The sequence below is a fragment of the Gymnogyps californianus genome, chromosome 1, assembly GCF_018139145.2.
Source record: "Gymnogyps californianus isolate 813 chromosome 1, ASM1813914v2, whole genome shotgun sequence".
Lineage (NCBI taxonomy): Eukaryota > Metazoa > Chordata > Aves > Accipitriformes > Cathartidae > Gymnogyps > Gymnogyps californianus.
Window position 1 is genome coordinate 184,285,314 of NC_059471.1, and position 23,765 is coordinate 184,309,078.

Consider the following 23,765-nt stretch of genomic DNA (forward strand, 5'->3'; position numbering starts at 1 on the left):
TCCCCCTTTCTCTCTTCAGCTGTGAAATGGAAATACAAAATGCATCAAGGAATATCTTTGGGAAGGGGAAAGTATTGTAAAACTGCAACGTTTCTTGCACACTGTTTTCCTCTTGAATCTGGGAATGAGCAAATGAATGTAAATGTGTATCTGCAGATAAGGCTGTAACATAAAGCTGCTGAAATCCTGGAGGTGAAGTCCTCTTTGTAACTTTGGTGTGTACAGTTTCCTTTGGTCCATATAGAAATAGAGAGTTGAGCATTTATTCATATGATTTTTAAAAGGCAGGAATTTTTCTAACAGGGATAGTCAGTCTTATATCCATGTAATAATCCTGTGTGAGACATTGCTTCTTGTCATGGGACAAGTAAGAATTAAATACAGATATACTGAAAACCAGAAACTGTTATATCAGAATTGTACCTTCTCATTATCAAAGAAGTGATCATACAGAGATGCTCACCTCTGTCAGATCCCGGTGAAAGGGACAAATCTTCAAAACATTTAAATCTGTGACAACATTAATCTTACAACAAATTATTCACAACACTGAGCATTTCCCTTAAGAGTATGTATGTTTTGAAGCAGTGTCAGGAAAACCCTGATATACTCCCTTCATTTCTAACAGCAAGCACTTCTGCATCACCATCCCCTAGAAATTCAAAAGCAACAGTTCAAGAAATTATTTTCTGCTGGCTTTGTAGTTTTGCCAGATGCTGGACATCCACTGTGCATCCGTTGGCCCCTGCGCTCTTTACCATTTGAAGGGAGACAGAAGGGCCAAGTGCTGGCATATAAAGGGACGTTATGCTTGCCCAGAATTTTCCCAGTCTGCAACGGTTTCCCCTCTTAATGCTATTACAAAGAACAAACACAAACCCAATGATTCACACTGGTTTATCTAATTTGAGGGAAACTCTAATGAGTTCTGTTGTGTTTTGTTTGCAGAACAGAGTGTTCTGGCAGTCCCCGCATGGTAGAGAGGACCCGCAAGCAGACGGCGCGGTGCTGTTTACCCTGAAGAAGCGAGTGTGTGTGCTGGAAAGCGCTGACCGCTCTAATGGATCGCATGGAGCTGCAAAAAGTCAACATCGAACTTGATGATCAGAGCAACAGTGGGGAAAGCCTCGAAGACAACTACACGGAGCTGGTTGAATCAGAAAAGGCTGCAATTAGGAGGTAAGCATTGAAATGGGAAGGATGTTCTGTTAAGGCTAGAAAGCAGTAATCAAAAAACAAGCTTCACTAACGGCATCTGGGACTCAAAACATTTCCTAGGTAATACATTGAAATTAGTGTGATTGCTTAGCTAATGTCTTCCCACAGCACCGACCCTCCTTGCCCTGCGTCCTGGAGGATGGTGTGCCCAGCACAGCAGGGGCAGCCCGGGACCCCCCTTGCCGGCCACCGCCTGGAGTGACCTCTGCAGGCTCCCAGCCCCAAGCACCTGCTTGGCAATGTCCAACCGCTCCAGTCAGATAGTACACGTGTAAATTAATACGCTCTCAGGGCAGTGCAACCTGAGCACGCTGAGAGGGGGAACGCTTTCCAGGGCAAGGTATGGAGGGCAGCAGCTCAGTGCTCCCACGGGGACAGCCCACCCTCAGGCATCTCCAGCAGGACCCACCATAGCACCAGCACCTGGGGTGGCCTGAGAAAGACATCTCAAAACCAGCCATCAGCCTCCAGCTCTCAGCTTGCTGAACCCCCCGGCTCTCCAACAGGGCAGTTGCAAGGCGCTTTGTTCCTCGGATGTGAAGTACGTGCTCAGCTTTAGCACATTGCTGGCAGTAAGGAATTGTTACTTTCCAACATCTGCAATCAGATATAATTTGAAGATTACTGGGTTTAAAACTAAATTCCAAGGCAAAGCAAAGACCTATTAAACATGCCATTGGACATGAGAATCTTACAGGAGAAAAGAGGGGGTTTTCTGCAGGATTTTTAAATATTCATTGCAATGTCAAAGGAAAGTTTCCACTAATGACAAAAGGCACTACTTGAACATAATGTGTGTCATAAGCCTTATCTAATATTTTCTTATTTTGCTTCGTGTTCAGTCCATTTGCTAGTGATGATGCAGAAAGTCAGAAGTTCCTTACAAATGGATATCTGGGTGAAAAGAAATTGGAAGAATATAATGAAGAATATGTAAGTTTTATTCATTTTTAAGGGTAATTACAAAGTAAATCTTATTGACCCGAATCTTTTTCCAAAAGTTTCAGTAAACAAAGTTACTCTGGAGCTTGATCAGCATAATCTTGGCTTTGGAAAAGTAAACACATTTTCTAACAGTTAGTGCAACAAACCCTTTCTGTTGTCTTTCAAGTAAAACTGGGTTTTTCCTTCACAAGTAATCAGAAAAATTCCTGAGATCATACCTGGACTTCAGTAGCACTCATGTCATCTCACCTGAGATGTTCAGCCAGGGTGGGTTTGCACCTGTTTTTCTGACAGGAGATTTGGTTCAGGAGAACTTTGTTGCTCCTATACCAAGGTAGAGCTGGGCCTTAGTGCATGCATGCTTGTATTGTTTGTTTCCAGCATCATTGTAAATGAATCCACATCCAGCTGCATTGCTTTAAAGAAGGGACGTTCATGTTTGGCTTTACAATGCTGAACATGACACACTCAGCGCGCCTCCAACTCTTAAGACAACTCCATGTGCAAATGGAAGCACAGCACCTGTTCCTGGGGTGTGCGTGTGTGTACCTCTCTGCTCAGGATTTAACTTTATTCAAAGTTTTTGTGAACTTGGTGCAAAGAAAGGCATTATTTTATTGGTCACATTACAGGTTCTATTAGGATTGATCAAATAAACCCAAAAAATATTATTTGTGATTGCAAGCTAAAATTAAGAGCCGTATTCCCTCCCTTTCTTTTCCACTTGGTGGCAGATGTGACTCCCTCACACACCATCCCCCCCTCTCCTAGTTTTTTGTCCTCTTCCACTCTCCTGCCTCCAGCCCAAGCCACACAGCGCTTCCTTCTTTTTTCCCCCAGACACACATTTAGTTCCCCAAAGAAAGAAGCACATCCTACCTGGAGAAAAATTCAATAATTAGTTGGATTCATTTTTAAAAATCATCTGAATTTTTAAAATCAATAATTGGAAAATCTGTTAGATAACAGCATGTACTTCCATAGAGGCTGGCCAACACAGCCAGTTGTGGCTATGTCACCTCAGTCGCCTGGCGGGGATGTAGCCCTCCTCCCCACTGAGACAAGGGGAGAGTGGGAAGAGGCAAACACCTACCAGCACAGCTGGCTTTGAGGGTAAAAGAGACTCCTTATGGTGGCAAGCACCTGTGGGCTCAGGAGCCTTGACAAAGCTCCACCTCTAAGGATCAAGGAAGCAATACAGGGAAAACCAGCAATGAGGATAATTAGTCTGTTGTGCTCAGTAAAATGCAAATTAATTGCCATTTGCTCTTCTTGCTCCCAACAGCACCGGGGCAGAGCTTCCTTTGGAATGTCCTCGTTCAACCTCAGCAACGCCATTATGGGCAGCGGCATCTTAGGGCTTTCCTATGCCATGGCCAACACGGGAATTATCCTTTTCATGTAAGTACATAGAAAGAAAAGGAAATAGAATGTAAGCATTGAGCTGGAGCTAAAGTTTTTGTGGTTAGAGAGGTACGTTAAGCTTGTTTTGTTAGCTGAAAAGTTTTGTAAGATCATCTGTAATGAAAACATTTTAGCTGCACCACAAGGAACCGTCCACTGCTGACAAACCATTTTTTTTTTTTTATTTTAGCCCTGTTTTGTATCAGGAACACAACTGTGAATTGATACTGTGCAGTCAAAAACCAGAGGGGAAGAACAGTATACTGGTCCTAAAATAACAACAGCAATGTTGCTGGTTCAGTATGGGAATTCAACAAGGGAAATAAATCATCCATAAAGTATATATTTACATCATCCCAACTATCTAATCACTATGTAGAAATGGAAGTATATTCGATATAAGTCTGAAATAGCAGCATGCTTTGAATGCAAAGGCATTCACAGATTTATTCAGATTTAATGTTGCTCCCTCAAGTATATTTGTACTCAGTGTGCACAGATGACAGCAATGGTATGTGGCTGACATACAGTATCTATACAAAATGGGTTTTGATAGACAGTAACAGATAGCCATGTGAAGTTTTTTAATCTATGGGTAACCTTGTAAAATGAGACAGACTACAAAAAAAAGTTGGTTTTCTTTTTTTAATAACTGGTTTTAATTTTAACTGAAGCCTTATTTTTAATCCCCCATGAGGCTGGAATAAAGCATGACAGTACTGTATGACAATAGGCCATTGTTTTACATTACTGAAATCTAACAAGCCTTTAAATCAGGTTGCGTGGCTATCTTGATACAGCTTTTTTCTTCTGGAGATTGTGTAATTATGACGGCAGCAGCATTTGAAATGCTACGTGTAGCTTCTGGTTGCTAAGAAACACCTCCTGTTTTGCCAGTAGAATTTTTAACTGAAAATTAATTGTAGATGCAAATGCTGTCCTCGATAAGTACTTCCCAGCACCTGTGTTCAAATGGTTTAGATATAGTATTTGCAGATACAAAAATGGAAGCCAGTTCTAAAATTGACTGCATTAGAGTCTGAAAAATGTAGGATTTTTGTTCTCCAACTTTCTCTGAGCACTTGTACTAACTAGTAGGGCCATAAATTATCACTGGAAAGAAAACTGTGATACATCAGGCCTCACTAGGGGAAAAAAACCATTACCTTTGTAATATAGTCATTTTTAAGGCTCTGTTCATTCACACAGGCAGCTAAAAAAATCTGAGATGAGCCTAATGACATTAGCTCTGTTGGCAGTGCTAAAGCAGGGAGTAATGCTAAAGCAACCCTATGGAGTCTTAAACAGCAAAAACAAAGGACGTCTCCACCCACGGCTCATTTTCTTTTCTGTCCTACTTCCATATTTTCTGCATGAGAACATTCTCCCTTCTGGTAGAGGAAGGAGTTTTATTTAAAAGTATAAAACTGTGTGGGGATATTGTTACCCCCATGGCATGTATCCACTTGCTGGAGGTTCCTCTGTTTTCACAGATCATGACGTTAGTGTTAGTGGGACAGAAAAATCCCACCTACTAAATGGAAACTGCTGGACATTAATTCTAATTTAGACGATGCTGGCAGCATTGTCTAAATTTTTGTAATTTACTGTTCTCATGTTGCCCAAGTGCTCTCATGCTGGAAGATGTTCTACAGGGTGAAGGCAAAAGGAGAGATCCTAAAATTCAGAAGCTCTCCAGAAGTTTCCATTACATCCTCCTCTCCCATGGGGGAGGTTTGCAATGGCACAGAGCACGCACCAGAGCATCACTTCTGCTGCCTGGCATGATTTAGCAAGTGCAACCAGGATGGCTTTGGTTTACCACACCTCATGTGTCAGGACACGGAGACCATGTCTCTGAAGAGCAGCTGCATGGGTGCCCCTGATCAAGAAGGATGCCACCTTGGCAGGATACACTGTGACCTCAGACATGATGCCCCCTTACCATATTGCATGAGCCCACAGCATGACAGACAACCCTGCTCACATGAAGTCTGTAGCGCTGTCTGTCTCTTTTGGAGAAAGAAACTTCAGAGAAAATTGTGATGGTCTGGTGGCCATCACCTGGCCCCAGGGCCTATGTCTCCTCTTAGACTGTAACTCACTTACAAACTTGGCTGTCAGTGTCTCCCGTACCTATAGCAAACCACGTGTTCAGTAGAGTGGAAGGTGTGGGCACAGCCTCCTGTTCAGCCATGGAGTAAGGCACATCCGTATTTCCTAGCTCTATCACCTTATCATCGCGTCCCCTTCTGCACCAACACTTGTGTAGGCTGATGACAAGACGGTTATGCTAATAAGATATGTTGCCCATGGTGTTGTGCCCTGAAAATGTCATACAAAGCTACATTTTTCACCAGCAGTTCACAAGAGGCAGATAGCTGAAATCTCATAGGATGTAAACGTTGTGTGGAATAAACATGGCAGTAATCAGAACTAATGAATTCAGGCACCAGTACCTTCAAGCAGACTAGGCTAGAAGAGTATGCTGCAAGTGCTCCAAGAGCGGGTTTTCCAGTGTCATGCCGTGCTTTAGCATTATGCAAAATTTCTAATGTACTTTGCAAAGCGGGCATCTCAAGCTAAACTCCACAACTTCATGATGACATGGCAGAAGTCAGAAGTAGTGACTAGCCAGGAGCTGGCAGTGAAGTTGTCACAATCATGGTTTGGGGTGGTTTTTTTGATAGTTCTGAGTAAGGAGAGATTAACATGAGAGGTCAGTGAGCAGGTAAGAGACCAAAGACCTGACTCTTGTATAGAAATCTGTTTACTTTAGTAGGGTCTTATTAAGATGCAAGATTCTGTCCTTATGGAATAACACGGAATTGGCACTTACCTTGACTTAAACAAGCCTCGAGGGGCTTTTGGAGTGTATAAGGTGCAACTGCACTCACAAGTAAGCTACAGTTGACACTTATCTCTGCATTTAGTGCTGGGAGTCCAAAGCACAAACTTGCTGAAAACTACTTACACGTTGAACTTCATGAGAACGAGCAAGCGTACATTCAAATCAACTGAGCATCTCTGATGTCCTGCTTAGGATTCTGATTTCTGCTTTGCCTTGCAGAGTTTTGCTGCTCAGCGTGGCAATACTGTCGCTCTACTCGGTCCACCTCTTACTGAAGATATCAAAAGAAGGAGGTAGGAGGATCAGGCTGTGACTGATTAAGAGTCCCTACTGCATGCATGTATTTTACCTTGGAATGCAATTCATCAAGTGTGTCCAATGCAGTGGCTCACGTTTCTTTTTTGGTTTGGTTTTTTCAGGATCAGTAATATATGAAAAACTGGGAGAAAAGGCATTTGGCTGGCCTGGGAAGTGTGGTGTTTTCATTTCAGTTACAATGCAGAACATTGGAGGTAAGGGGAAAAAGTTTTCTAGCTTCCCATGCTTTTCTACAGAACACAAGTGCTTTCTCTCCTCCGTCTGGCTAACTGGCATCAGAGATGAGCCAGGTACAATATACATTATATTGTAACAAGGAAGGACAGGAGGAATTCATCTTGCCTCGTTTCAGCTACCTGACACTTTAGTGTCTGGTGAAAGCTAGTTGCCTGGCATCTCTCCATGACCAGTGAAGAGCCTTCAGTGATGGCTAAAATGGCTTGGCTGACTGCCTTCAAGGAGTTGGCCATTTCTCTTCATTGAGTACAGCTCAGACTAGACATCATCTGCTTCAACTTAGAAAAGATTAATCCAACCTAAAGGGAACAGCACATGGTTCTGACTTCTCCATAAAAGAAAGGCTTTTCAGTAGTTCATTTTCCAGCTGAATTCTCTCCTTGAAATAACAGTTGGGTTGTGATCTCTCTAAGATGTTGAGTGTTTAAGAGTGATTGTTGAAAGTATTCATCCACAAAGATAATTCTTGTGAGATATCTGTCAAGTAACCTTCATCCTCTCAGAACAGGAGAATGTTTACTTACTGATGTAAGTAGTAGGATAGGACTGTGCATTCATGAAACAAAGATTATTTCCTTTTACTACCCTGGAAGAAGCCTTTTAGGAGACTGTAGAACACCATATCTGAAAGCTCAGGGGAGTTTGTAATTTTGTTCCAGATTTCTTAAGGAGAGGTAGTTGAAATATAAATTAAATGCATTATTGGTCAATTAAATGTATGTAGATTTTTTTGTGATCTCTCTCTTGGAACTCGGTATGTTTTGCAAATCTCCATCAACAGATCATTACTGTCCTTTTAGAGCAACTTTGCTAGCCAGACAGAGGTGGTTCACATCTCTCTACTGCAAGAGACTTTTTGATTTTGTTCATAAAAGATCCTATTCCATGGTCTTCCTTTTCTTCCTCAAGCCTGGATATCAAATGTGGTTGAATTCAGGAAGGAAGTATGCTTTCCTGTTAGAGAGAAATAGCTATTCCTCTAGTCCTCTTGTCTACATTGATCCATAGGTCTCCAGAGACCTCTCTGTGGCCAATGTAAAATAACTGAAAAAAGCATGCAGTACGTTTAAATGAGATGTATAGAAGTCCATCCTTCCATCAGGAATCTTGACAACCAGGGTGGTTTTTTTAATATATGGAGTAGAGTATTGGAAGAAAGAAGCTGAAAATAGAAGGGATAAGGTAGATGAAGAGATTTAGAGGCAGTAACAACTAAAGTTACTACAGAATGTGGATGGATAATGTCCATGGAAAAAACAACATTTACAACAGAAGAGCAAAAGGAAAAGTTAAGAGTGTAAATTTCATCAGAACAGTGATTTGAGCATGTTGCTAATTCAGTAATAACTATTGTATTCTAATACTGAATGCTAGATGTCATTCAGGACATGCTCATAACAATATCAAGGGAACATACCATTTATTTAGTCACACTGTTATTTGAACAAAACTCATTTCTTTACTTTAGCAAAAGCTGGTTTCCCAGAACAATACGTTTTTCATGCAGCATTAATGTTTTTTAAAACAAATTATTTTTGTTGGGACTACACTGTTTTCTCTGAAGATGTTTGTTTTTTTCAGCAATGTCAAGCTACCTCTTTATTATTAAATATGAACTTCCTGAAGTGATCAGAGCATTTATGAAACTTGAGGAGAGTTCTGGGTAGGTACCTTTGCCCAACCTGAACCTCAGATAAAAATTTTTCACTTTGATGTCAATGATAATGATTGTTATTTTTTATTCCTTCTCTTTAGAGAATGGTACCTAAATGGGAACTACCTCGTCATACTCGTAACGGTTGGGATTATTCTTCCCCTCTCCCTTCTAAAGAGCTTAGGTAAGCTTAACACCCCACTTAACCTCATTTCTTATTTCTATATTAGGATTGTGAATTTGTATGTAGCTGAACTGGTTGTTTTTTTTTTCTTGCTGCACAGGTTATCTTGGTTATACGAGTGGTTTTTCGCTGACCTGTATGGTTTTCTTTGTCAGTGTGGTAGGTGACTGTTTGGGTATTGTCTCTAAGCAAATACAGAGCCTGCAAACTGTGCAACGCTGTTATATTTCTTACCATGACAATTTAATGTGGATGTTAGAATAGCACCCGCAAGTGAATCAAATCAACAAGCTTATTGCTGAACGAAGCCAGAATAAAAAAGATCAGCCTAAAAAACACTTGAGAATAAGAAATAAAGCAGGACAACAGCAGAGTAACAACAAATACTTGCAGGAGAAGCAGAAGTGGTCGCACTTGGTTTCTTGCTCCCTCTCTTTCCCCTCTGTCTTCTGTGTGCCTGTTTATATTTCTGTTGGCATACCCTGGATGTAAGTGTAATCTCCTATGGTGGTACTCTTCTAACGACATTGTCTACTCTTTTGTAGGTAATCTTAAAGAAATCCCAAATACCCTGTCCTCTCCCCGTCATGGACCACGGGGTTGAAAACTGGACCGCCACCAACAACACAGTGCCAATGCACCTGGTCATGTTACCAAATGAGTCTCTCAGTTCTGGTGTGAATTTCATGATGGACAACACAGCTGGGCACTTGCCAGGCCTTGAGGAGCCAAAAGATACCTCCCCCAAAAGTGGTGTAGAATACGAAGCACACAGCGACAGTAGTGACATGTGTCAGCCAAAATACTTTGTGTTCAACTCACGGGTAAGGGAGATTCTGTAGAATTTGCCTTTAGCCATTCATACCACAGCTAAACTGCTGCCTGCCAAAAGTCAGAGGTACAGCAGTGACCATTCTTACTAATGGGAGCTTTATTTTACAGACTGCCTATGCAATACCCATCCTGGCATTTGCATTCGTATGCCACCCTGAGGTGCTACCAATATACAGTGAACTGAAAGAGTAAGGTTCTTAAATTTTGTCCCATACTTCCAGTTAACCATAGCTAGAGATCACTTTCTACGTGTTCTGCCTTGATTGCTGGTGTGTAGACACCCACCTGCTAATGATTTATTGCTTTCCATAGTAAGCAGATATTGGCTTTGCTTTGACCCAGTAGTCAGATACTGGTGACAGAGAACCACTGTTCAGATAGCCACATTGATCGATATTTACTTAGGAAAGGAGGAATCTGGACAGTCCTTCTAATGATGTGAAATATACTGAGGAACTTGGTTGCACTGAAACAGATAATTCTGGTTTCTAATAATATCTTAGTGAGTTCTGTGTCTGGGTCAGCTGCTGCTTATTCTTAAGGTTTCTTGGGATGCCATTGGTTTGGGTGTCTTATACAGGCTCTTCAGCCAGCCCATTTTGCTTATCACATATCAAAAATCAAATACACCTGCTTAAATCAGCACAGACTTGACAGTTGGGAAGGGCTAAGAAAATGCATTTGTTCAACAGCAAGAATTACATTACAGGAGGTTGTGCTGCAAAACTCAAGGAGGCCAAGACCCATTACCTCCTATTTCAGCAGGTTTAACCTCAGAAGAAATAAAAATTCTCAGATTACTTGGAAACATGCTTCCAGGTCCTATAAGCTGAAGATTTTCTTACACCAAATCTTTAACCAAAGGATTTCTAAAGAAAGGACTTGACCTTTGTAGATATAAGGGTATGTTCATATAGAGCTGACTGAAAGCTCTTGTCTGTTATTACCAGTCCTGTAATTTTAGCCACTCCATTTTTTATTTAAAATACACCGATTGAGATTGATAGTATATAAATAATGATATACAAAATAACATAGCATATTTATATGTCGTCACTAAGTAAGCAGTAGAAATGGAGTTTCAACACACTTTTCTAAGTCTGTGCTGTTCTGCATAGAGCTGCGAAGCTTCAAGTGATGAGCTCTGTATAACCGATATAGTTGCTATGAACTTACTAGCCAGTGAGGGGATGTCAGTAGAGCTATGACTCTTCAGAGTACTTATTGAACAAATAGATACTTTATAAGAATAGCACTGTTACTTTCTTTCTCTCCTACTTCAGTCGCTCCCGAAAGCGGATGCAGAATGTCTCAAATATCTCCATCACTGGCATGCTTATCATGTATCTTCTGGCTGCCCTCTTTGGATACCTTACCTTCTACGGTACGTCAAAGCCCTGTTCTCTGCAGAATTTGCCCTCTCATTTTAAAGCAGACAAGGTGATTCTGTCACTGAGGATCAAGTGTTCACGTATTTTCTGTGGGCCTGAATCCAGGTGTAAGCATTATTCAAACATAATACGCAGTGTGTAACCTCCTGAATAAGCGGTGGGACTTACCCAGCTGTCAGGCCACAAGTTCCTCACCCGTGAGAGACTCAGAGGCACCTACTAGGGGGACCAGTTGTGTATCTTTTGGTTTTGTGAACTCAGACAACAAGCTGCTGTAAACTTGGCTCTTGGCAAAGGCCAAGAGTGACCGTACTAAAAATACTCTAGTGCTCAACTGTTTTACATGACATTATTAAGTGCTACCCATCCTGGCTCTGATGCCACTAATTCAGCTTCACCTATGCTGAAAAACAGGTGCAAATCATTCTAGTGTAAAAAAAAATATGGATGAGCTAGACTAACTGGTAGGTAAACAGACTAGCCCCTGTATTAGCACACCATTTTATGCAAACACCACCTCTTTTTACCTCGTTAGTTCCTCTGTTACAGCAGAGAAGTGAATGACACAGCACAATCTGCTTTCTATCGCTGGGGCAAGAGGGCTCTGTCAGAGCTGGCACACCTGGGTGGAGGTCGAAGGGAGCTGTTCCCAGTTCAGTGAGTTGTTTCCTATTTCCTATCAGAGAAATTATTTTTACCTCAGGTTCCACATCCACTTAATGACTTTCAGAAAGTCATTTGAGATACTGGAGTACAAAGCATCACCTCAGAGCTGTATTACCCTCATCATCTCTGAATGATGGACTTGTATTGGTCGTGCTGGGAAAATTCCTCGTTCGTGCCTAGCCCATAACATATATCGGATGACAGCAGCTGGGTCAAAGCTAATCTTATCTGGCTGCGGTATAAAGATCCTTTTGCATGTGCAGATACTGCTTAAGTGATTTAACTCCTTTCTGTTTCCTTTTTGTAGGAGAAGTTGAAGATGAGCTACTTCATACATACACCAAAGTGTACACCTTTGACACCCTCTTGCTGTCAGTTCGCCTGGCAGTGCTGGTGGCTGTAACCCTGACCGTGCCCCTTGTCCTTTTCCCTGTAAGTAGCACAGCTGCTGAAGCTGAAATCAGGGCTAGTCTGTATACACTGACTGTATGTACTCAGCACAGACAGACTTTAACATCGAAGAAAAGTAAGCCTGAGTTTTTGTTTGGGAGGGTCTGTTTTCTCATATGCAGTTTGACCAGAGCAAGGACCTTAGGTAGTTAGGGTTGCAAACTTTGAAAGACTGAAATAAATCAGTCTTCAGAAATAAATCAGAAATAAATCAGGAACAACTGCCCTGGCTCTCTCTGGCTCTCTCTGTACTATATTTATCAGAGCAGCAGTGTAAGTACCGAAGACTTGGGGATATACTGAAACCACTTATGAGATTTCCTAATACAGACATAGGCACCTACTATAGCATCCAAACTCAAGACAGACACGTGCAGCTCAGGCCATGCACTGTGCAGGACTGCCAGACCTGGCTGCCAAGGTAGAGGGGGAGAGGCCCTCTGCACATCCTACATGCTTGAGTCTATGGACAGGGGAGGAAGCTAAGTGCCAGAAAACAGAGGCAGTCAAGACTCAGCCACATAGTCAGATATCTGAGCAAAGTTTGGAGCTTCTAGGTGCTGTTCATAGGGAAAAACGCAATATCCACAAGTATCAGGGACAGAAAGACACAACTAAACAAACTGCTCTGCAGAGGGACTGACCCTCCTCAGGGATAAACCCCCACATGAAGAGCAGACTTCTAGGCTCCTGAATGTACAGAACTGTCCCTCATGCCTTCCCTGAGCTGCTACACAGCAGGGGAGAAAATAGTTGATCCTGGTCATTAAGTTCTGGGAGGCTGGTGTGCCATTTGTATGACACATACAAGCCCAGCATCATGCTGCCGGCTGGCTTCCAGCAATCTGCGTCACACTGTAGTGTTCCCATCTGATGACAGCAGACACCCTGGGGTCCTGTTGCTCCGTTGTCTGGGGTGCAAACATGAACTCTGCATAGGTACTGTTTCCAGGCTTGCTGACAAATACCTAAGAGCAGTGATCACCCTTCAAAGTTGTCTACAAAAAAAAAAAGTTCTGGTATAAAGCACCCAGAGTGATCAGTCCATCTAACTTAGAGCACTCCGGTGCTCTGTGTTAAATGTCGTGTTTAAACCAGTGACTAAATGCTTAAATTAGTCTTAACTAACTGATCACTCTTCATGGGAAAACAAGCTAAGGGCATTGCAAAAGCCTCTATCTGTCAGATGTAGCATTTTGCATTTTTAGCTTTCTGTATAATCATTTTTAACCTGAATAGTGTGCAAAGGCTTAGCAGTTACATACCACAGCACTAATTGCTCTATTAAAAGAACTCCCGAGAAAATATCATTTGCTTGTAAGCCAGCATATCAAACAATTATATACAGCCTATCAGGACAGCCAGCTCAGGAGATCTAATTACTCCAAATAAGTAGTATAATTGTATCAACTACTTTTTCATGAACTACCACCTCTGTATTTTCTTAAAGCAGTCAGTTTATTCTTTTTTTTTAAAAAAAACAAATCATTGCATTGCTTAAAAAAAAATTAAACATAGGTCTGTGTACCATTAGTCACCATAAAATTTCAGTTTGATAACTTCATTTTAAGGACTATGTCACTGCAGAAATAATGCACAAGATGCTGACAATAAGTGAACAGAAATGCAGGCAGCAGTTCTTTGGTGGAATAAAGCTGGTTTACACCAACTCAGGGGCTGGACAAAATTTTTGCAATCTGCCTCCCTCTTCCTAATATTGGCTCACATCAACCTGAAAAACATAAAATGCAAAATTCATGCTGTGTTTTCGAATGATGGACTCCAAGTCTGACAGAACCCCATACATTTATTGAATTGCCAAACTCATCCAGAAACAGTTGTCTGTTATTTTAAAACAACCAAACAGAACTGGGTTTTGAGCTTTTTTCAGTATAAAAAGATTTTTGTTCAACTTCTACATTTCAGATCTTCTAAGTTAATCACAGTACTTCAGAGTAACACTATCTCCAGCCGCCAAAGGGATTTGCTCTTGACCTTTTTCCTACTTACTATCTTTGCTGATGAAAAAGCAAAAAACCTCTCTCTGTGTTGTGTGAGAAAGTCAGCAGAGCAAAAAGGATTCTCTGCAATAGCTTTTAGGATTATAATTTCCAAGTGGCATTGAAAAATATGCTTTTATTTTGAGATATAAATATATATGTATATGTATATATTTAATGAAAGTAAAACAAGAGCTTGCTCTTTCTCTCACAAAAGCGAATGACAGAACTCCTGTGGGATTTTCAGAGGGATCAGGTTCAGGAATACAGCAACTCATATTTCACCCGTGCATTTTTTGCCTGCTGATTAGTATTCGTAGGTTTCTTTGGGGGGGGTTTTGCTGATATTAGCATCTTTCAGTTGAACAGATTTCATGTCTCTGATTTTACACCCTATTTACTTGACTTTCTTCTACACTGCAAATATTTGAGTTTCTGCATTAAACTGTAAACCCAGTTCTCAAAAACCTACATCAGAGATTACATTAAGGGAATCAAAGACTGAAAACACATTTCTTCAGTCAGAATTTCTCACAGCAAAAGTAACTAGCATAGATCATTTTAAAAAGTGAAAAGCAAAGATAAATTAATTGCTGTTTTACTTTCCCTGCTGGTTTTCATCTTACAGATCCGTTCATCTATCAGTGCATTGCTGTTTCCCAAAAGGCCATTCAGCTGGATAAGACATTTCCTGACTGCAGCAGTAATTCTTGCTTTTAATAACCTGCTTGTAATTTTTGTCCCGACTATTAAAGACATCTTCGGATTTATTGGTAGGTTTCATAAATACTTTTTGTTTACTCTGTTAATCCTTTCCACAACATATTTACATTCGTGGACTGAATGACGGTCTCAGTTTGGGTCTTACAGCAGAGTAATATAAACACAGATTAAGGTTAAAAGGGAAATAAGAATTCCCAAACAGCTGACAGACAAAGCTAAATGCTACCCAACTTCATTGCTACCTTGCATGAGGCACAAGGAATCAAATAATCCCAGTATAAAAACTGGTAAGGAATTCCCATTTTGAAGAAAAGGGCATTTAGTGCATGTGGAAGAGAGGGAAATCACCTTTGGTTTTCAGGCATCTGTAACCTGGACAAAATGTATTGACTTCCAAACTGTGATGTTAGAAAAAGGAGAAAAGTGACACATTTCTTTTGACATTCACAGTTCTCTCCCGGCTTCTTGCTTTTGGTCCGTTTTGGCTTCCAACCAAAGAGGTTTATGAAGAGCCTCCATGCTGTTTGCTGCCTGAGGACTCGGGGATGCAGATGCCCTTGCGAAAGACACCTCCATGGGGTTTCTGCCTTTTTCATATTTTATACTCCACGCAGGCAGCCAGTTTGCTCCTCCGTGTCTTTCACACCTGGGCTACCGCCCTGGACTCTGCTGAGAGGAGAGGAGTAGGCACTTCCAGGGCACAGGTCATCCACCCTCTTTTCGACACCTGCTTTCCAGGGTCATCACACCCTGGGAGCGCGTGTTTGTCCTCGCTTCACCAGCTCACATGCAGACGTCTGTATCACAGGCAGCCACCCCCGGTTTGAACAAATCCTCTCAGTAACGAGTGCCTCTTCAGGCCCCGAGCACTCAAATAAGTGTTTGAACGTCTACGGCTCTGCACGAATGCTGTCTACAGAGAGAGCCCTTTGGGCAGCTGGGCTTGGAAGAGCAGCTGCCTCTCCACATGCTCTCTTTTGCAGGCGCACCACGTTGTTTATGTGTCAGATGGCACCATACTCAGCTCTGCTTTCTGTTCCAGGTGCCTCTTCCGCTACAATGCTGATTTTCATCCTGCCTGCTGCCTTCTACCTGCGGCTCGTTGAGAAGGAGCCCCTGAGGTCTCCCCAGAAGATCGGGGTAAGGGAGCTGGCAGCAATTGCAAAAGGAAGGATGGGAGGGTCTGTGCTTTCCGCTGGTCACAAATACTCAGACCTTTGACTTGCAACAGCTGGCAGTTGCTCATAAATGGTAGTGTCTCACTGAAAACACAGGTCAGGCAGTGTGATTCACCTTAGCGTGGAGAGCCAGGCTTCACAAGCCAAAGCCTTTAAGCACCCTACTGCTACTGATACACTACAGTAAGTGTCTAGGTTAAAGTGTGTCTTAAATCGCTAGAAAAAGGCATTTATTTAATCCAATCTAAGCTCTGGTTAACACCTGCACTTGCATAAATAACACCAAGACAGTGTATAAGGAGCTGTTGGTTCATGCTAGAAGGTCAGCTGTGGATTAACAAGAAGATTTGAGGTCAAGGTCAAGAAGGAAGTTGTACTGCAGAGATAATTAAGTAATAGTGAGTTCCCCACTGAGATAGATCCATACACCTACAGGAGACATACATGAAGGTCTATCATTTATACACAGCGTGTGTTTATAAGTCGTGCTGGACTGCCGCAGCAGTACCTTTCATCCTGAACATCAATAGCTATCTGCACATTTAACAATATCACCAAGGACATGTCCTTTGAAAATTCAATCATAAAAGTTATTGATGAAATATATATGCAGGCACATAATGTAAACAGATGTACATATATACATCTATATACATGTTCACAAAAAACATGGAAGTGGGAGTTCAACCAATACATAGTGCAAGTATAAAAAAAAAGGTTTGTTATCATAAAATGATTTCTGATGATGACTTTTGGAGCTGTTATTATAGAGAGACTGTGAATATTTTTTCATGTCTCTCTGTTCATTCTTCATGTTGCTGTGTGTTAGGCACATCTAGAATTTCACACCCTGCACTGAGTTCACATACAATATTCATCTTTGTGTTGCGAGGCAGAATATTGTTAAGTGTGGACAGATTACGGTAAACTAAAGCCCCACTAAAGCAAAGGGTGACTATAAACATCTGAATCACTTAAATATACACAGAAATGCCTTCAGAGAACAGAGATGGGCTTACCTGTTTGTCTAATAAGGATGAAAAGGATTAACTCTGAAGCTGTTCTTGATATCAGAGACAATGATCATTCATTGAAAATTGGTCAGTTTTTAAAGAAAAAAACTGTTCCTCTGTTATATTTTGTATTATCATCCGTAGTAACAAAGCAGGGTTTTTTCAGATCTAGTCTTGTAAAGCCTGGGTCTCTTGGACTGAAATTCACACAGGACTAACTTTGATTCACATAGCCCTGCATGACATTACTTGGGCTTTAGTCACAGAGAATGACCCAAACTCAGGCCCTGGGTGTCACATAAATGCGGTTCCAGTGGGACAGTCTGTGAACTACAGTCTGCTCAGTCACTTGCTTTATTAATAAAATTTCATTTTCCAATTGCAGGCTCTAATTTTTCTCATAGTTGGCATAATCTTCATGATTGTGAGTATGACTCTTATTGTAATGGACTGGATTTACAATCCCCCAAGTTCCAGACATCACTAACCTGTGGAGACAGCCAAGTGCTTTTTATACCATAAATATTTGTATTGTGTGCTCTGAAAGACACCTAAATGGGACTGTTATTCCTAGCTAGTAACTGCAGTATTTTGAAGACAGTTTCTGGTAAGGTCACTAGAACCCAATGGAGTCTACGTCATCCTTTTCACTGAGGATCGTTATTTATGCATTAGAAACCTGAGCTTCGCATTTTTGGCCAGGTGAAATGAAATGTGTGATGTGGATGCTTTCTATTTTCAAAACTAAAATAACTGTGTACATAGTCCTCAAAAATAGCTTGCTATCACCCTTTTCAAACTCTCCCATCATGCTGATAACCACAGTTCCTAGAGCCCTGGAAAGGTACTGGCCAGAAAACCAGCTAGTGCCTTGTTTTCTATCTGAAGCTCGTGGGAGTGGCTGCCCAGGTCCAAGAGAAAGGGTACGGTTTCTGTAGGGGATCTGAAAGGTGACTGCTCCCTACCAACCTGTCTATCAGAAAGATGATGGCTTTGACAAGCCAGTGGACAAAGCTGAGCATCAGATTTGTTGCCCAAATTCGTCGCCCTTGGCAGGTGATGGCTGTCGTACAGAATAAAGCTCTCTGGCACAAAACTCTGCGCTTGGGGCCTGTGCTTGAAGAACAGTTGAGCATTCGCATTTTGTTGTTAAAGAAGATGCCTGTGCTGGAAATGTTAGGCATTTCTGCTGTGGGTTTTTTTGGTTTTCTTTACTTTTTTAATTCTTGTGTGAGCTTGCATCACTGAACAAGTTGTATCCTCCATAGAAACTTGTCTTCCATTCTCACGGGAATTTAAGGAGACCACAAGGTGTGGCAAAGCACCCTATCCAGTATTGTTCAGTACTTGTGTATTTGATAAATGTTCAGTGCAGGAAACTGTAATTTGCTATATATAAAAATATATGTATTTATGTACATAATTTTTTTGTTTTCCTCTAGTTATAAAAATGTTACCCTGTGGTAAATGATTTTTGAAAATTTTTTTATGTGTCACCATTTTCATAGCCACACACTTAATATTGTTTTGAAGAAAACATATTGGATTGGTGGGTTTGTAAAAGGTTCATTTTTATTCAGCAGTGTTTGAAATATACCTGTAGCAAACCCTGTTACCTGTGTAAAAACACGTTCAGATGTTTACTACTTATGTTACAATAAATTGCAAGATGTTTTCCTCTTGAGAATTTTTAATACATGCCTCAAAGTTCTGTATTACGATTGTACACCACAAATTTGGTAACTTGCTCAGTTGCTGTACCGTAGCTTGTCTATGCATATGCTAGCATTCAACAACATACATAATTAAGGTATGCAAAGGAAAAGACATTACTGGCAATCTCAAGTGTATCATGCTATGCAGCCCCACAAGACAGGAAAACAAAGGTTAAGTTTCATGTTATATGGATGCTTAATTAACACTCAATACCCTCCAGACTGTGATTTTGGCTGTGCTTTTGAGTACCCACCACATATGCTCTCTGTACACAGCAGAGAAAAATAGTCGGAGAAGTCATGTTAACTCCATAGCAGAGGGAATGAGTGGGAAGGTGCGACTGTTGGTTTTAACATGCTTACACAAATCCAGGCTCATATAATCAGAGTTTTCATTTTCCAGCTTAGAAATCTAAGTACACACCTGTGAACTCAGGAAGCCATAAAGCACACAAAAGTTGTCTCTGCTTACTCCTCAGCTTTGCACGAAATTCTGTGTGTCTGCGTGTGTCTGTGTGTGTGCGTATAAATGTGTGTGTGTGTAACTGTGTGTATACTTACAGGTTAAGTGGAAAAGCATATCAAATATATATTCCATGCCAACTGCTATCTTTCTCAGCAGTATTTTATGCTCACTTGAGTACTGTATCCTTAATATACTGGGGCACGCTTCCTCGCAAATGCTAAGTCTGGCTTTGCATTTTTTAAAGAAAAAGGTGCAAATAATCTTTTGCTCTATTTTAAGCAGACTAATACAAATAATGTTGCATTATTACTGAAGAGACCTTTAACATGGACTAGAGTTAATAGTAACACACCCATACACCTCTCTTCCTGTTACCATTACTGAGAGTTACATGTATGGAAGAACTGAACCGTAACCGCATCTTTGCTTCAGAGCAAAAGCACATAGAGTGACTGCAGCTGCATATAGAGAGTTAGGAATTCATGTAGCCCACCTAAAATATAGACGACCTCAAGAAAAGTAACAGAAAAACTATAGAACAATGGCATAACTCACTGCCTTTTCATGGCACAAAACTGTCAGTGTCCAAAATAGAGGTAGAGAGTCTGTAAAATGTCAATTTTTCAAGTTAAAATATGTTGGTCACAGTGATATGCAGCTGCTGCGCACACTAGGAGTAAGGGTAGTATTGCACACTAACTTATTAGCACTGCTGGGAACGGTGGATGTTGGAGTTTCTTGTTCGTTTTGTAATGTTGACAATAGTCCTTGTGAGGATTTTTATTACAAAACCACCCGTGGATGTATAATAAATTAATTTTTCAAAGACTGTAGATCTTTTTTTCTTCTGTTTTAGGCTAGCAGGAGAAGGAATTTTTCTGAAAATCAAGCAGAGTCAAACCGGTAGCCTTAACATGAGCATCACTAAAACTTCATTCCCTTTTAAGACAGACAGACATTTGTGTATCCATGTATCTGCAGATGAGCAAGATGGCAGCCCCTTCATATATAATAACCCTTTTGCATACCCTGTTTTGTATCTATTCATGGAGCTGCGTAGACATAACCAGGTAGAGAATGGCTGGCGTTAAAAGTGGGGTTATCTGCGAGATACTGAATGCCTCGTTCTTTGGAGCGTGGGATTAGCCGGGCTACACAGTATAGCAGCTAAGTATAGTCACTATTAGGAGTGCACACCAGATGGTACCGCTCTGTATAAATACTTCCTATCTTTGCAGCTGTAGGTTTTCCTACTGTTACATATTTGTCTGGTGTATAATTGTAGCCCAAAATATACTGGTCTACACGCCGCTCCAGCACCGATGAGTTCATGTGAGAACCATGCTCGCAGACCCAGCCAGCCAGCGTTTGCAGCCTGCCCTCTAATGAGGCAGGCACTGCAGACCCAGACGCTTGCTCAACAACTGCAACACGAACATCCTCCCCGATTTTCTCCTTCCCTTGTGGTTAGGTATCCTTAATTCCCTGCAACATCTCCTTTGCTCTGTCTTGGTGGTTCTTGAGCTATAAATTTCTTGTGGCAGGAGGTTGTTTTAATTAAACAATTAAAATTGTGGCAAGTGAATGAGGGGAGTTAAAGAAAAGGGAAAGGTATGTCTTCAAGGACAAAAAAGACAGCAATGAAAATGTATTAGAAATTTTAGCGGTCACAGAGGTGTGCCATTAAATGGACGTGACAAGAATGCCAGAAGTGACACAGAAAAAAACAGAAGTAATGAATAAATATTTCAGCTCTAGATTTGGAAAGAGGCAGAACAAGGGACACTCATTAGAGGGCAAAGTCCTCTCTAGTTCATAAATAATCAAAGATGATGTTAAACAACATCTATCTGAAAGAAGGGCAGCAGGCCTAGATAAGCCACAAAGCAGCTGGCTCTGGTGTTAATTTTCAGTGAACTCTGGCATGCTTGGCTAGTTCTCCATGGCTGACATAATAGTAATTAGAGCTAGTCAGCAATTACTCACTAAGAGGTCTAGTTGGTGCTATAGGTGGAAAATTTCCATTCATTTGACTTTAAATTTCAGTGGAAGTTTTACTGAAAATGTGCTATTGCAACAAAATTCTGGCAGAGCCCAGGCAGACCTGAGTGGAAACCTGCCTGGTTTTCCATTAACCTGCCTGGCAAGGTGCTGGGGGCTCCCGGGGGTTACTGCTCCTGGCTTCCACCTCCCCTGGCAGCTGAGTCCCCCAGGAGGGTGACCTGCTATAGGGCCAGCCCGCTGACACCCAGCCCAGGCAGGCCAGGTACTTTGGCTGGGGGTCCAGGATGAGCTCGAGGTCGCAGAGTTTCCTCCCGTGGAGCTTGGCCTCAGTGCTGTGGCAGCAATCCTGTCAGTATTTCCACGGTATATTGTGCTGTCCAGTAGCATCCTGAAAAAAAAAAAACAAAACTGGAGAATGGTTTTGGTTAATTAAATCATCACTTACTGCAAACACTTAAAAGCTTGTGCTGAACCTGAGTGATAGACTGTTTTCATAAGAGCATGGGAGATATGAAGCTGGAAGGGATTGCAAGTAACCTCCTATTCCACACCTGGGTTAGATAACAGTCTTGGGTTAGTGTTTGCAGGCAACAAAACTGGCTCCAGCTGCTCATTTCAGACATTTAGTAAAGTCCAGGAAAACAAAATAAACTGCTGTGCTAACTGGTCTCACAACCACTAAAGCCTGCGAAGAGCTGCTGTTTCCAGCTATGTAGGAGACACCGCTGATACCTCAGTACCCTCTGGATGCTGAGGTGCTGGGGGGCATCCGCAGTGCTGCAGAGCTGCTGTCTTCACCAGCAAAGCGTAACACTGAAAGCAGTTATGTCATGTGGAGCCTATGTCCCCCTGTCCACCTGGCGAGCCAAGTTCTAAACCCAATGCATCATATAATGACAAATAGTTTTGGAAATCCATACACTGTCCTAATTTTGCTACATAAAATGAGATGGAGACCTTGTTCTGTTACTAACAGTGAAACAGAAGGTGTTTATCACCCAGGAGAAGCAAAACTGAACATAAAAGGACGCCTGCTTGGCCACAGCTCTCCGTGACACTTTGAAGTGGATGTTTCAAGTTCCTCAGGCTCAAATAGAAAGTGTTCACAGCATTCATTCATCTTTACATGCAGCGTGTGCCTCTCCTGGCACATTTATCTTAAGGCTTGGGAAAGTTACCCTGTCCTCAGTGACAGATTGTCTACACACAAATTATTACCTAGCTGTTTATTCCCAAAAGGAGGGTCTGTACCTCCTCTCAGGGGGAAGCTCGATGATGGCAGGAAGCAATGGCTGCATGCCATCAGCATCAGCCTCCTTTTCCCTCTCTGACAAAGGTGAAACTTCTGCCTTTTCCACCACGGAGCATCCAACCCTTCCCACCCTTTCTTTCCAAGAAGGCTGGGTTTAGCTTTTACACAAGCAGCTCAAGCAATTGACCCGGTTTCCAGATTGCCATCGTCAAATTAACCCAACAAACAGCTTCACGTGCATGAGTTAATACAAGTGCTCACACTAAGAGTGGCACTTCTCCTTTGAATCCCCACCTTTAACTTGGTCCATCCTGAGCAAACTTAGAGAGCTTAGCACAAAACATTCCTGAACTTCCCCAGGAAGAAGCAGCTGCTGAGGCCGACACCTTTTCGCATACACCACCTTATTTACTGTTTCCTACAGGTCGCTTGCTTGGTGGTGATGATCACATCCTTAACTTCAGAAGCTGGGAGCGTGCAGTTAATACCAGCTCAATCTGTGCTCCAGCCGCTTTGAAGCACAACAGCTACCATGAGGGCCAGGTTACTTATTCAGTAGAGGGAAAGTTTTGCTAAAACACTGGAGTCAACTAAGTGCCAAAGTCCTTAGCCAGCATCTTCCAGATTCAATGCCAATTCAGAGGAAGACCTCACAGCTGTGTGCACGTGTGAACAAGTTTTTTACAATAGTTAGTACAGCCTGATAGAATATTTTGATTGGTTATCATGGTAAACACCAGGAAGCAAACTACTAGCATGTGAATAAGAAAAGTCTCCTACAGTCAAACTGGATTGTTTCCATGCCAAAGGAGATTTTTTTCAGTTTCATTTTCGGTTTTTTAATTAACCATATGCCCCACAAGCAGTGAATAATATGAACTAAGCAGTGTATGGGTACTAGCAATACAATGTGAATCCCAGGAGAAGAGGGCCTGCAGGGCGTGCTGAGCATTGCCTTCTGGCACCATGGAGCCAGACACAGCATTTTCTCTTCTTTAATCAGCAACCAGTGAGACAGGCAACTTTTTTGCCCTGTTGGACACAAAAAACAATATGAGTTGCACAAGCAAGCATTTGAAACCAGTAGCAGGTCACCCCCAATGTCCAAGCCCACCCTGCCTGTCACAGAAGGCTCTGCCACACGCTCCAGCCTCAGCGGCAGCTCCCAGGAACAGCTTTCTCTCTCTGGGAGCTCCAACTAGAAATCGCTCGTTGTAGTCCAGATTCCCCTCCCAAAAGCTAAAACCAGCTTTCCTGCAAAC

At 41.8% G+C, this 23,765-nt stretch overlaps 1 protein-coding gene across 1 annotated transcript; it reads left to right on the forward strand.

Annotated features, from left to right (window-relative positions):
• Window positions 1-1,041: 1,041 nt before the first annotated feature.
• On the forward strand, window positions 1,042-17,553 carry SLC38A4 (solute carrier family 38 member 4). The gene is made up of 15 exons (XM_050906639.1): window positions 1,042-1,179; window positions 2,061-2,151; window positions 3,449-3,564; window positions 6,638-6,711; window positions 6,838-6,930; window positions 8,555-8,636; window positions 8,729-8,811; window positions 8,912-8,970; window positions 9,357-9,635; window positions 9,754-9,833; window positions 10,929-11,029; window positions 12,010-12,134; window positions 14,781-14,925; window positions 15,918-16,015; window positions 17,452-17,553. Exons 1-15 carry the CDS (start codon window positions 1,061-1,063, stop codon window positions 17,551-17,553), a joined length of 1,647 nt encoding a protein of 548 aa, XP_050762596.1. The 5' UTR covers window positions 1,042-1,060.
• Window positions 17,554-23,765: the final 6,212 nt, after the last annotated feature.